At 34.6% G+C, this 15,276-nt stretch overlaps 1 protein-coding gene across 9 annotated transcripts in view; it reads right to left on the reverse strand.

Annotated features, from left to right (window-relative positions):
* LOC121322270 (nuclear factor 1 B-type) overlaps positions 1-15,276 on the reverse strand; it is a 133,134-nt gene that overhangs the window by 22,973 nt on the left and 94,885 nt on the right. For 7 of the 9 annotated variants that reach the window (XM_041261999.1, XM_041262020.1, XM_041261990.1 and 4 more), the window contains 2 exons: positions 12,960-13,048; positions 4,960-6,128 (listed from right to left, as the gene is read on the reverse strand). The exons of 1 other annotated variant lie outside the window; for it this stretch is intronic. In XM_041261999.1, coding sequence (XP_041117933.1) covers positions 5,999-6,128; positions 12,960-13,048 — 219 coding nt within the window. In that variant the 3' untranslated portion in view covers positions 4,960-5,998. Of the gene's footprint in view, positions 1-4,959; positions 6,129-12,959; positions 13,049-15,276 lie in introns of those variants that run through there. One more of the 9 variants, XM_041262050.1, reaches the window with a different exon arrangement.

Raw genomic sequence — 15,276 nt, forward strand, 5'->3', positions numbered from 1 at the left:
AGCAGAGAGACTCAAGAAGCAACAGTGTTTTGTAGCATAGCTCATTTTATTGTTTAAACAGTTTTGCATAGGAAATATATCCACTTCCAGTAATTGACTGCAGTATGAGCAGCTGCTAGCAGTATAGGCTGGATATAACAGTAACAATCACAATAAGTCAAGCTTTATTTACACTGATTTTAATCTTGTGGCAGTTTCAGACCCTGTACCATTTGCAACAAGCCCACAGATAGTTCCTTCTGCTACACAGCAGGCAGGAAATATGTCCCTTAAAAAGAAAAACACCAAAACATGTTTTTTAAACCATCAGTCCCTCCCTCTCCTGCTCCTGTCAACAGAGGCCTGAGTTCCAGAAACAGAAAAAATAATACATTTAGGCAACTAGATTATGATACATTACATATAGGCAGCTACAAAGACGTGTGCCTATACCTGCCTGTTATGACAGGGCCCTTGATTTTGTTCCTGTATTTCAGTTCTGAACATTCAAAATGTTTTTAGACAAGGGGTATAAAAGTGCCACAAGATCCAATATGCAACAACCCTGCGACATAGCAAGCAAGCATGTTTAAACTGTCTACTTGTCACCTACTGTTGTACTAAATGTAGCATTGAGACTCTAAAGAAACACACTGCCCTAAAGTTTTTTTTTTTTTTTTTTTTTTTTTTTTTTTTTTCTCAGAGAAATATCAAGATCTTACAAGGGGCCACTCCATCCCAGCTGACTAGATGTTTTATATGAATGAAGCACAAACAAACAAACTGTAATGAAAAAAAGGACTGGGAAGAGCTGCCCCTCACATTCTGTATGCAGAAGTTTTTGACAATAATTCTATCAATCAGAGGTTTTTTACAACTGAACTCCACAGAGACTGTGAGCTTGAACAGGCACTGCTTATTTGACTTGTTTTTACTTTTGGTAAAACATTTGCTGGTTTTTGTTTCATTCTTGTTTACATAACCTGATGTTAGTTCATGCAGTAATCAATGCCCTCTAGAAACAACACATTTAAATAGAACACACCTCTTAAAATTCAATTAGTAAATACATTTGTCACACCAGTCCCTGTAGCACAGTTTTACAAAACATTCTGTAAAAATTCAGGAATTATGCTGGAAATGTCACTGTGCCTCCTTGCATTCGAATAGTCTCAACATTCTTGGTTTGGACAACAGTAGTCAGAGCAATGTATCCAGAACAGCTGGGTGTGTTTGCAAAGTATTCTAATGTAAAAGGCCAGTGTCATTGATGCAATTTTTGTTTGCTGCTGTTCAAATTGTTCTCATACATCTGCAATATTTCCAGACATTTGAAACTATTCAGCGCTTTAAAAAAAAAAAAAAAATAAAAAAATAAACTACTTACAACCATTGTAGAACAAACTACAACCACAAATGTAAAAATTGACCATTTCCATCTTCTCTTGTAACATTGTGTGCTGTGGTATAGAAACAGCATAAGGAGCTACCATGGCATTTGACTATACTGACCCTAAAAGGTCAAAGGGCAATATCAGCGGCCCAGGCTATCATCCATCTTCTGGTGATGTATGTAATTTAGGTAATAACTGATAACCACACCTACACAATTGTTGTGGAACTGAGTGGAATAGGGGAACTAGCAGAAAGTGCAAATATGAAGGCAGTTTTCTTTGAACTCCTTCAATACATAAATGGAGTACTAACATGCAACTTTAGGCTTTTTTCACTGTTAATTTGCTTAGCCTGCACGTTCAAGAATTCTCAATTAAAATGAAAAGGATCCAGGAAACACGCTGTTGTAATGTTTTGATAAATTTGTATAGATAATGTATTTATTTATTTGATTGGATTTTTTTTTACAAATGACCATGACAGAAACATGTAAACTGTGTATGGTATTCATGCTTAGGGCCTAACTGACAGCAACATTGCATTGTCATTTTTTAAAATGACTGTACACTATATAATATGATCCCATTCTGCAGCCTTCATAGTTTTACACAATGTTTTCTAATTTCAGTACATGGACAGAATTAGTTCTGGTGTCACCTTAAGAAATGCACCCCTCTCATAGGCAGAGATGGAGCAACAACAAATCTCATAAGAGTGTTTTTCACATCAAGGTGTTTTTAAATTCTTTATCAGCCATTTCATATGTTGTAATTCCCATACCGGTATGTTAAAAAATAAAAACAAACAAATAAATCACAAGAACTCTTGCTAAGGCCATACTATAAAACAATGACAGTGTCACTGCCAACATTATGAAATGTTTCCAAAAATCAAATTCATCAACACTAAATACAACAAAATAACCTTCATAACACTTTTCACCATTTACAATGCTGTAAAGGATATGTTACCAGTATTTTTTAAGTATTGGAATATGCAGGACAAATGCTAAATGGACAGTCATTTTTAATGTATAAATTAATGTAAACTGGAGAGTTTTAACTCAAGTCCAGTCTCCACAACAGCAATAGTTCATTTATTTTTCTTTTACAAAATGGAAATAACACGCATATCCTTTAGAATGTTTAAAAAAGTTACCTTTATAAAACAGGGTACGTTACTAAAAAAAAAAGGAGAAAGCCTTAAAAAAAAAAAAAGAAACCAAAACAAACTATACAGTGTACAAACTGCTGTCTACAAGGCAGGTGAGGCGGTTCATTGGAGACCCTTGATTCTCTCATACCATGCAGCTTCACAGGCATTCATATGTATTTCACGGGGCTGCCAGAGTGAATAATACCCCCAGAACTATTGCTATAATAATTGTTGCCATGATTTATTTATTTTTCTTTATGTACAGTCTCCTTCACTGCTTTTGTTTCCCTAAACAAGCCTTACACATTCCTGTCACACTAGGGGATCGCCAGGGGGCTAAGAGGGTGAAAAGCACTTAAGTTAATAAAGGCTGAACAGTGCACATAGAACGGGGTGGCTCGGTTTGAGAATAAGCATCTTGGTGAAGTAGGAGAGACAAGGCATGACTTGAGTTCCAAATGTTACTGTCTTTTGGAAGAGCCGGATAGAGTATGTATAGCCACTTCAGTTGTTATTTCCTTTATGGGAACAAACCCATGCATATCATTTGTAAACTGCTGCTGCTATTGAGTGCCAACACGGTTTAGGAAGCTAAATGTATACCCATATGCCAGGTAGTAAAGTGTTATATTAATTTCTGTTGAAGTGATCATCTTAAGATGCTGTAATATGTAATGCTGTGTGCATTTCAAGCTTATGAATCCCATTAATAAGTCAGCAATGACGTCCGCAAACAACACTGTCAGGATCAGAATCTTTTTTTTTTACATGCTTCAATTACAGGCTGTATTCGTTATGCTTCTTACTTAATAAGCCTTTGAATACCCTGAATCTAAATTAAATGATCATTTAAAGAATTACTTGGAACTGCTTAAAATTCTGGAATTTACAGATTTTTTATTTATTTATTTATTTTTTTCAGATTTCACGTTCTTGTCGATTAGACTGCAGTGGTGGAATAGATTAAACTGTAATTGATGTATTGTTTAACTTCATTATTCAAGGGTTCTTGTTCTTGGTTCTTGTTTGTGATTGTAGTGAATTTATGAAAAGTCACTTGGTTTATTAAGGCAGTTGCTAAGGAAGCCATGTTGCATATATTGTAGAATGAGGTTATACGTTTACACAATAGGTTATAAGAAGGGAAGAATGGGTTATATTGTTTTCCAACACTCAATAATCGCTCCACGACTTTTTTTGTTTGTTTTTTAAATGAAATTTGCTGCTTGAACATTTCTTTCCCCCTGCACAGGGCATGGGTGCGTCGGCTCAAAGACCACATACTGCATTTATAATACATTTTCCTGAATATAAACTTAGATAAACGATTCTAATGCTGAACAAGCTTCTCTGATTTGACTGGTTGATTGCTGTACTCAAGTCAAGCCTGCTCTCCTATGAAAATGAGCTTCTTCCAGGAATCATGCTTGCACCCCAGGTGGGAAGTTAAAAGAAGGAACCAGTTTGTCACAGTAGACAGATCAGTGACTTTGCAGCCTGTATTAGGCCAAGGGTGGACACTTCACAGCAATGCTGCAAAGTTTTTAAAAACAAAACAATTAGAATCACCTACCGCCCCTCCCCTCCCAGTATAAAAAAGAAACAACACCCCATGTCCATCTCTTAGTACACAAAAAAAGACCTTATCATACTGCATAGAAAGCAGTACCCACTTTGGTCAACAAAAAAAAAAAAAAAAAATACTACAACAACAACAACAACAACATCACCAAAATAAACGCATACAATATTCTCTATCTCCATACTAGCTTATGATAATCAATACAGCTATAAGCACTACCTACATAGGCAAAACTTGGTATTGCATAATTCTTATAAATCTGAAAACCCCCAAAATAGTAATTGGAAGATGGAAGAAAAAAATTAAAGGTTATTAGAAAATACCACCAAAAATTCTGAAAATAATGCTGGTTGATTATAAACTTTTAAACGGCAACTATACACAGCCATGATATGCATTATAAATGAGAGATAAAGTAGTAAATATAGTTAAAAATCAATGATGTCACAATTTCATCCAGAGTACAAAATATTATTATTTTTTTATCATAAAAATGTTAATTTTTAAAATGGTAATAAATGCAGCAAAAAACAAGTGTAGTGATGTCTCTGTTTTATATTCAAAGGCAAGGCACGTAATGTGGACTATATATTTTTCGTGCAAATTAAGATTATTGGAAAGATTATTTTATATATATCTTGTTTTGAGATGCAGAGGCAAAGTAACTGCCATGCACATTGCTAGTGTTAGCGACCAAAGGGCTCACGAGTGTTCACCAAGCACCATGCAACTATTCAGCACCCTTTATGTCAGGCTAGTGTTTGCACTGGGTGCAGAATTTTATTAAGCAGCCTGCATTCTTAATATTCTTAATATCATAGCTTCATAAGCTAACAGCTAAACAAATCTTTTTCTGCTTCTGTGATGCTGGATTCGTAAGCCATTTATACACAATATGTGTTTTTCACACTCCATTTTTAAATTCATAATAAATAAAGACTGCCTCCAGGGGAGGGAGCGGCTCCTAAAAATATAAGTGCTGTTTTCATTTGTATTTATGATTTGTGTACACTGCTTATCAAGCACAGTTGTGTCTAAATGTTTTAATAATTTCCCCCTTATAAATTAAGGATACAATCTAAATTGTTTAAGTTTTGTTTTTTTTTTCTTAAAAACAAACAAAAAAAAAATATCCCAAACATTTTATTTCCCTCAATCGAATTCTATAGTTTCCCTTCAGTATTAAATTTAAAATTGCACTCGCCTCATATGCTTTAAATTTTGTGAGGGAAATATTTAAATCCATGTAAGGGGCAATTATCATTACCTGTAATTAGGTATATATTGTGTTAGTAAACCTTTTAGTGTAGGTATTAGCCTTTAACCTTCATTTAAATGTAAGAATGAGACCAAAAAGATTGGAGGTTAAAGGTTAACTTCAACAGAACTGTGGCAAACTGAAGAAAAGCATCTGATTTTAAACTTTGTTGCTATGGAAATGTAGCTAATGGTTTGATTCATGGGCCTCTTCAGGTGACAACCTATTTAATTTGAAAATAAACTACAATTCAGTTGCTTGCCAGTCAGCTTGTGTTTGTTTATGATTTAAACCCACTCAAAACCAGGACTAGTTCTCTGAAAAGCTCATAAAAGAAGAAAAAACTATTAATAGAATCTTATCATGCAAACATTAAGGCATCTAGAGCTGTACTGAATATACAACAACATTTACCTTTTTTAAAAAAAAAAAAAAAAAAAAAAAAAAAAAAAAGCTAGCTGGCAAGACTGTAGCACACTATCAGAGTGCTTTAAACAACTGTTTAGTATTTTTTCAATGACCCCCCCCCCCCAGTTGAGAAAATGGAGATTCTGTGAGTGCTGCTTGCTGCTCTGTAGTGTTTTTACTATTCTCAGTTCTGCTGGCTCTGCTTCCATTCATCTCTGCCTTCAGTTACTTGTTTCTGCTTGAAGGAAGGGTTCACCAATGATGTTTATGCTGTAATTCTGGACACTTGTTGGCAGAATCGGAGTCCCGTTCGACACTTGGAATGGAACTAAGCTCGCCCAGGTACCAGGACTGCAAAACAATGAAGGGGAAATCATAGAAATTTAAATGGTGAAGGCATGATACAGAATCTTTCTTTAATTCTCTTCATACTGCACAATAAATACCTTTATGTTACAAGTAAATTACAATTCATTTAAAACAACAAATGATTAATCAGTTATAAAATTAATAAAGTATATAAAATATATATATATATATATATATATATATATATATATATATATATATATATATATATATATATATATATATATATATATATGGGGGGCCCATACACCAGCACCACCCCTGTTAAATAAATTTGCCAAGTAGTTTGGAAATAAGGAAATTATTGGGGAGTGTGGTTTATCAATAGCAACAGTTTTGGTTATTTCTAAAAGACATATACTCTGCAAAGCGGTATTATTGGATCACCACATCCTAATCTTACAGCACTCTTAATTTCCCAGCAGTACCTCTTTGTGTTCACCATTGCTTAATGATTTAAGTAACAATGGATAAATAGCTATGTGATTCAGCAAGCCAAACTTAAATTGGCACATATAAATATACTGCTTTGAATATGTGAAATGGCACTAATAAATTAAATACAAATTAAAATAAATAAATAAATAAATAAATAAAAACCTGGGTTCTCAAGATGCAATTTGTGGTTTACCACTAGAAACGAGCAGCCCTGAACTTAATAAGCTGTTTTAGAATGAATAATAGAGCCAAAACCACAGACAGACATCAGATATATCATTATAGTTCAACAAAAGAAAGGTCAATTAGGGTAGTTCTAACATTTTTACTACAGCCCTGCAGTCTTTTGTCTTAGTCCTACAGACGAGACCTTCATAATTGCACCCTATTGCTTATATGAATATATGGATTTTAAAGCTCAGTTTGTTTAACAATGAGCAAATGGAGAAAGCTTAGCCTATATAGTTTTTTAAACAAACAATCAATCAATAATGATTTCAGTGGACAGCCTTTTATTTCAAATTCAGGTTTTATAAATACAAGCTGTACTTTAGATGAACAGAACATTTTAATTATATTACAGACTTATGTTGCTAAATATTAAATTATATGTTTGCACATTCCTGAGTTAGCTAATATTTTCAAAATAATCCTTACCAGATTGATTCTATTAAGTATACTTTACTGCCAACTTTTTAATGAAAATAAACCACCTACTTTTGATAAAGCGTTTGCTATAAGGAATGCAAATATCCTCTAGCTATTGTGAATCCCGTTCATACAAAACCATGTATAAAAATGATTTATTTAAAATGGCTTTTAAAGCATCGCAAGGAAAAATAAACTGAACCATTCACCAAAGCAGGCAGCAGATTTCACCTTTGTTCTTATGGTTGAAAATACCTATTCTATTCCCCAGTTGATATCATATCATAAAAAATAAAAAAAAATGTCCAATCCTATCAGCATTTTCTGGTGCCTGACAGAAGGTGTAGAAAAGTGGTCTGATCTAAACACCTGATGAATTACAGTTCCAAGGTCTAACCTACAAAATGTAATTATAATACATAATACTTTTTGTATAAACATATTAAAAATAAAAAATCCATACTTAGATAATATTCTTAACATACTGTATGCCTGGCATATAAGTGAAAGACATAATTAACTATAAAAAGAAAGAAAGGATTACTGTGTGGATCAAACATCCTTATTGTATACCAGAACGTTGAGCTTCTGTTTAAAACTGGATGAAAAGATTGTTTTTGCTTTTATACCAAAAACATTTATTTAGTGCTTCTGCTGCTCCTTATATGTTCTCACCCAAAATTCTCCGCTCTTTAAGTCAGACAACAAAGTGCTTGATGAGATTTAGAGCCAGCAAAATGTGAAGCAGGACAATGAACTTCACTGTGGGATGATACGCTGTCTCCTTTGTAAATTACTTTAGGCAAGTCTGTTTTCAGATTTAAAGTCAGTGTTTGCTCCCTCTTTTTTATCAATAATGGTCAACTGCCTTGTCTTATTCATCAAATGCAAATGTAAGACAAGACTGTAATTGTTAATCAACGCTGCGTTTCAACAAAAATATACTCCCAGACAAGCACTGTGTTGTTTAGTTGCTATTCTAGGACGTATGTGTTGAATAATTAGGCAGGCAAGATCCTCCCAGCTTCAATACCTGTGCAGCACAATCACTTCTTTCAGCTCCATGATTATAGTGCATGCTCAATATTCTGTCAACTGGGTCCAACAGCAACAAAACTGCCTTTGTTTCAAGAGAGAGGTTTATTTAAAAAGGGTAAAGTAGTGAAAAGAAACTGACTTGATAACTATTGCATCCCACGTTCTGCAGTTGCTATATTTTTCTTTGACATAGAGGGTTAAACTATGAACCCTTTGGATTGGAACTCAGAAGTTAGGATGTGGAACACCAACTTTATTCTCTCACAACAACCTAAATGTCCTTTTCTGCGGTGTTATATAAAACCTTTAACCCAGCACATGTAAATGCACAGTTTCAGGAGCGCTTAAGGCAAAATCCAAAGTTTATAGGAAACAAGTTCATAACACTCGGATAAACCAGAAAAAAAATAACAACAACAAAAAAAGTTCATTTGGTTGAATTCCAGGGATTATGTCTATCAAATTTCTGAGCAGTGCCTCTCTTTCTCTCTCTCTTTCTCTCTCTCTCTCTCTCGTCAGCCTGAAATCATCTGACAGGAAATGAGAGATTACGTTTTTCCTACCTAACTGAACAAAGAGCATACAGAACATGCAAACACTTTAGTGCAGAGCGGGAACTTCCCTAATCCTGCTGGAATCTGCAGAGTTGCTCAGATAGTGAGCTCAGGAGAGAAAAAATAGGTTGTTTCTTTACTTTGGGATCTTGTCTGTGGATCATCCCTCCTTTTTGTTCCATACTGCCTCTTTCTTAAAAGTTAACTTAAAACAATCCCAACATAATCGTGAGGAAAATGTACTTTATTGATTGATGGGGTCCATTGTTTCCCTTTTTCTAAGTCCTAAAGTTCAAGTTCAATCTGGCATTACATCATGTCTGGTTTCCCTGGGTTACCAGACGGCTTGAGACGTGACCACTACGACAGAGAAAACAAACAACCTTCTTCACGCTTCAACTCCCTTATCAATCAATTCTAAGTTTGAATCAAAAACCCCCACCCCCCCCCCCACCCCACCCCACCCCACCCCCCACACACTCACAAGCATGTCTCGAGTATGCAGCATGGTTAATTTAGGGATTAAGTTCCAAATTGCATTATCTAATGGCATCTTAATGGATTGCTGACCTATTTCCTGTGGAATGGCAGCATGCAAGTCTGGCTGTAATTCAATTAAGGTCTAAGGAAGAGCTCACAAGACACTTGACTAGATGAGAACAAGAAACATGTTTAATTTTATTAACATATCAAAGAAACTGTAGCTCCACTTTCGACTGATATTTCCCTAAATGTGCTATAAATAAATCTGTTCAGAATTTATTTATTTTTTTTAATTTTTTTATCATGTCGGCATCTACACCCCATTTAAGTGGAAGGAATATCCAAGTGTATTACTTTAGCCTGGTTAGTTTACGTAAGATTAGTTTTGGCTAGAAAGGGACTGCCAAGGGATGCTCAATTGTCTAACATGTTGAAAGTTACAGAAACAAGGAGTGATTTCCAGCTTCATAGTAAAGTGCACATTAAAGTCAGGTAAACATGTTACTTTTATACTTGAATTGAAAGGAAATAAAGTGAATGCTTGATTGTGCAAAGTATGTATATTATTTCAACTGATCTACTATTGAAGCTATAACCTGTTGTTTATTCTAACAGGATATTTAACTTCAATCAGAAAAAGGTAAAAGGCACTGCTTTATTTCTGAAAAATGTTAAACCATTTACTTTCCAGTTTTTTTTTAACTTTACCCCCAGAAAGCACTAGGAGGTGAGGTACAAAAAGGAGCTTGCTTTTTACTTGAAAAAAAAAAGGGGGTTCAGTAGCCTACGCTACAGGCTGCAAAAGAAACTCAGCACTGAGAATAAAACTCTCCCTAGCAATCCTGCAAGACCAGCTGCTGTACAGTGCGTTTATATGTCAAGATAACAAACTGAAGGCAGGAAATGCTGACCTAGTACTTTCGTCAAGATTTTCTTATTGAAAAATAAAAGAGAATGTTAACTCTTGAAGAGCAGTTTTAGGACTTCTGCAGAATATTCCCACTTACACCAGGTCTTAAACATTTAAAGAAATAAACAGGTAGATAGAAAAGCAAATTAAACTTTACAGTAATTGCATTCAACTTATATGTAATATGATTAACTTTCTGGGGCTTGGAATCTGATACACAATACACATTATTAATATTTATATTTTTACAGTTACATTTTAAGACAGTCAACCAGTTTATCTGCAGTCTGCTGGTGTAAACAGAAAACAATTTCACACGCACAAAAGGCATTATGTAATAAATCTAAGCTGGAATTATCAAAACATTTGCTTATATAAGATTAAAACTGAAACACGTTTGTTATTTTATGTTAAATAATTACACCGATAGGGTCTCCTGAACTCATTAGAAGTTTTTTTTTTTTTAATTGTATGTTCATGTTATTACACTACCAGGGTCCCATGATAGCTCCTAACAAGTTTGCATCTTCATACAGTGTATTTTGTGCTGAAAGATATCTTATTTCCAAATATTTCCGCATTCAATGCTAAAGTGAGAATTGATTTTTTACAGGATCTCATTTTCGGAATCTAACCCACATGAGTATGCCTGGGTGAATTGCAGTGTTCCAATTTATGTCATGTTACTAAGCAGATGCAGAACTTGATGTCAGTTAAGTAAATCCATGACTTCAGCAGTTTAATGTAAGTTTACTTTATTTTCCACAAAGTGTATTTCTTTCATTACCACTCTGTACTTCATTAAGTCATGATGGTTGCTTCTCACGGCTATTCAGACATTCTCGTTTGTAGAACAGTCATAGTATTATATTAATGTTCATGTAGTCTCATCTATGCAATGACATTTCACATCTCTCTTAATTGAAAGGACTCTATGTTTCAAACCAAACCAAGTGGATTTGGGGCTGATCTTTAGAAATAAAGTATTTCTGTTCCTTCAAAGCTTTAAACAGATGTTAGACAACCTGCCCAAAAAATGGTAGCTGGGAGTGTAAAAATGTTCATTGTCTTGTTCTATGGGTTTGTGCAAAAGTAAGTTCTGATTGCCATTTAACTTGCCAATCTAAGAACAATATTATTCGCTTTAGCAATAGTGTCTCACACAGTAATAATCAGACAACAAGCCAAGTTCTCTCAAAAGAAAGAATCACTGTGCAATAAAATTAGTATGATTAATTTCACTTTTATTGCATAAAGTCCTGATTTCCTCACTGACGTGGGCCTCAAACAGATGTTTTATGTATGCTTTCCTTTTGGTAATACAAGTATACTTGCCCTAGCCATCTGAGGCTTTCTTCTTGGTTGACTTTAAATCAAAGTTTAAACATAACAGAGAAGGGAAAAAACTGCACAGGTTAACTCTTAGTGACCCGGTACTCTTTTAAGCAAAGCCAATTCCCCTTCTAGTCTTTTCAATGAATAATGCAGTTTCATTCCCAAAACCAAGATCAGCAGATAAGGTGAGAAGCTGACCAACCACATCCAAATAATAAAAGAGTAATAAAGACATATTTACAAATAACTGTCAAGACTGATTGTCAGCCTATGTTGCAGCTGTTTAAATGCATCACAATTTTGTCATTACCTAACTTTTGTTTTGACTGGACCGATTCCGGAGTGCGGTGGCAGTCAGTTAAACTTTGTAGTTAAAGTTATGGACTACAATCACACAAAGCAGGGGGTTGGCTTTGTTCCATGATGGAGTTAGTGGTTAAAAAAATTCTTTACCACCAGGGGTGGAATTTATGTATCTTCTTCTAACCAGTTGTATATTTGTTTTTGTGAAAAAAAGAGACAATGGCATATATTTTCTTGGTCTAAAATGGTGGCGTACTGATTGTCAGCCTCTGTTGCAGCTGTTTAAATACAGTGGGACATCACAATTTTGCCATTACCTAACCCACCGAGACCTTTCTGTGCACCGCATAGACATAAAAAAAATGATGTGAAAAAGTATATTCTCAAATGAAAAGTACCTGTATCAACAAAATCATTCCCTACACAAGATAGTTTTATAATAAGTACTATTAAATCGAACTCAGTTGAGCATGCCATCATTTTAACTAATGTTTTTTTTTTTTTTTTAAATATTGAAATAGCATTAAAAATTAGAGGCCTTTTTCCATAGAAATGTGAAAGCTACTCCATCTTCATCTTGTCAATGCTATTTGCAAAATAATAAAAATAAATAAATGACTTTATTTATTTTTCCAGGAACCAGAATCAAGACAAAAACAGGTGTTTGCATGCAAGTGATTTAAAAAATAAATAAAAAAAAATCTATTAGCTATTATTTTTGTCTTAAAACGTGTATTATTTTCACTAATGATGACAAAATATCAAACAAACAAACAGGTTGCAAAATGGTTATAGAAAGTATCTGTCAGTAAAAAGAAAAGGTGAAGAAGAAAACATTACAAGTATCAACATGAAAGGTGGATTGACTAACCTAATCCTCAGCACTGATGCTAGAAACTGCATTTGACATCAATAATTTGGCATCCCTGGCATTTCATCAGTACAACTAAAAACGCATTTACATTAATACTCTGAACTTTGTAAAGAGGGTTAAGTGCATATTTGGATGATATTATACATACTGGGTAAATTGGGGCCAGCCAAAGCACATACAGCGTGTAATTTATATATGTAGCAGAGATTTGGAAATAATTAAAATGTTACCTTTGCCAAGTAATTCCCAATGTATCCTCACTGGCACTGGGGTATAAATGCCTGCCGTTTGGATTCATGGTCCAGTCACAAATCCTCAGCTGTCAATTGAAACCTAGCAGTCAGATATGGGTCGAGCAGAACTATACTTTTTTAATTTTTAATTTTTTTTAAATCAAGCATGCAAATGTATTGTTTTGTTTCATACAAAATTCTTATTATGGTTCATGTAAAGATAGTTTTGCAATTTGCATTAACATTACTATATTTCAATAACATCACATTGATTTGTATTGTTAAAAATTAAAATAATGTATAGTATATGGAGCATGCATTTACATTAGTAATTATTAACTCACCTGAAACAAAAGAAATGTTAGTGCACAACAGTCATGTTAAAATAAATCATTCAAGGCTATTTGTTTCTGCATATGTAATTGTTAAAATCATGCATTTTTTGTAACTGTACACATGCGTCTTGTGAAAAATCATGTATTAGTTCTGTTAGAATACGAAATGTCATCCAAAGTGCTGCCACAGCCTTACATCAAGGATGCTGACTATCTTGTTAATCTTATTATTTGCATCAATATTTCAAAAGGCACTGCAGCTTCATGGCAAGGATCTATTTGCAACCATGAAAAATCCTCCCAGCTATGAGTCATGTGTCCTCTTCCTCAGAAATGTTCCTGTAACTCTATACATCTCTGTTTGTTTAACAGCTGACCCAGGGAAAACACATTTATGGAAAATACATATTATTTATGTTTCATGTTTAAAGAAAGTAAGTGTATCTCTTACTTTTAGCCTGGCACAGTTGCTTAACAGATCTTAATGCATCTTAGGGGTTGAATTCTCTCCCTGTTCTATGATGACATTCAATCAAACTACAAAAAGGCCATTTTTGAAAAATAATGAAATAAAAGCTTATTAATTATTAGCAACCTTTTCTACCCAGTTTGTTTCTACAGTGGTGTAACTGGGATATGTCCACCTGTGTTTGGAAGTTTGATTGAATATCGTCATAAAATAATACTGGTCATAAAGCAGCACTTTTGTTTTGACTGGACCGACCCATGAATGCGGTGGCAGTCAGTTAAACCTTGTAGTTAAAGTTATGGACTACAATCACGCAAAGCAGGGGGTTGGCTTTGCTCCATGATAGAGTTAGTGATTAAAAAGGATTCTTTACCCCCAGGGGGGCAGGTTATTTAACTTTTTCTAACCAGTGGTCTATTTGTTTCTGCAAAGAAAAGAGACAATGACACAGATTTTCTTGATCTAAAATGGTGTAGCAGTCTAAATAATGGGGTGTCCAAAGTTGGCCCTCCACTCCTGGTCTTTGTTCCAAACCTGTTCTAGGTTGTTTAATTGAACAAATTAAACCTTCATCCGGACTCTGAAGTAGTTAATGATCTCATTGTACCTGTTAAACCTGAAGTGGAATGACCCTCCAGCACCGGGATTGGACACCCCTGTACTAAAAGAAGGGGACGTTATCAAACCAACTTCATCTTTAGCAGTGTGTGTGCGTAATTTCCAGGATTTTTTTTTTTCACTATTTTTAAAATGTAACTCTTCATCAGCTGCAAGGCATGCAATTGCACCCCAGCATGTAAACTCTCTGAAGATCCCAGGATTACCTTTATTTTGATACTAAACCTGTCCTTGCCCTACCAGGGAAGTACGAGGAGCCTAATTCTTGTTATGGTAAATTTTTGGGGTGCCTTTTTGCCCCTTTCCCCCTTTTGAGGGTTGCAAAAAATAGAAATGTTTCACATTACTATCACAGCTCCTGTTAAATGGCTTAAGACTTCCAAACAACATTTATTCAAATAAGATTCGATTAAATAATAATATAAAAACATTTTGTGTTTTTTTGTGTTTTTTTTTTTTTGCTTTAAATTAATAAGTTAACAGTGTTTCTGTATATGGAGAGCATTTGCACCCTTTACACCTTCAGTGTAAACTCTATTATTGCCGCTGACGAAGGGTTAAATGGTGGCCGCATTTAGATCAGGCTCATTTTAGATCAATTCAATTGACTCCAGTATATTTAAAGATCTATAGTGCTGTGTTGATGTTTTCTAGGAATATGTATACAGTTAGTGGACCAAAAAATGGAACACCAATGTAAAGTCACTTAATATGGCGTTAGGCCACCAGGTGCGGCCAGTACAGCCTGTATGTGTCGTATCTTAGAGTCTATCAGCCACTGGAATTCTGCAGGAGGGATGCAGCACCATTTTTCCACGAGAAAGTCAGTCAACTCACGCCTGGTTCATGGAGGTGGAAAATGCTGTCTCAAGCGTTGTTCCAGAATATCCCA

The sequence above is a fragment of the Polyodon spathula genome, chromosome 1 (genome assembly GCF_017654505.1).
Source record: "Polyodon spathula isolate WHYD16114869_AA chromosome 1, ASM1765450v1, whole genome shotgun sequence".
Taxonomy (NCBI): Eukaryota; Metazoa; Chordata; class Actinopteri; order Acipenseriformes; family Polyodontidae; genus Polyodon; species Polyodon spathula.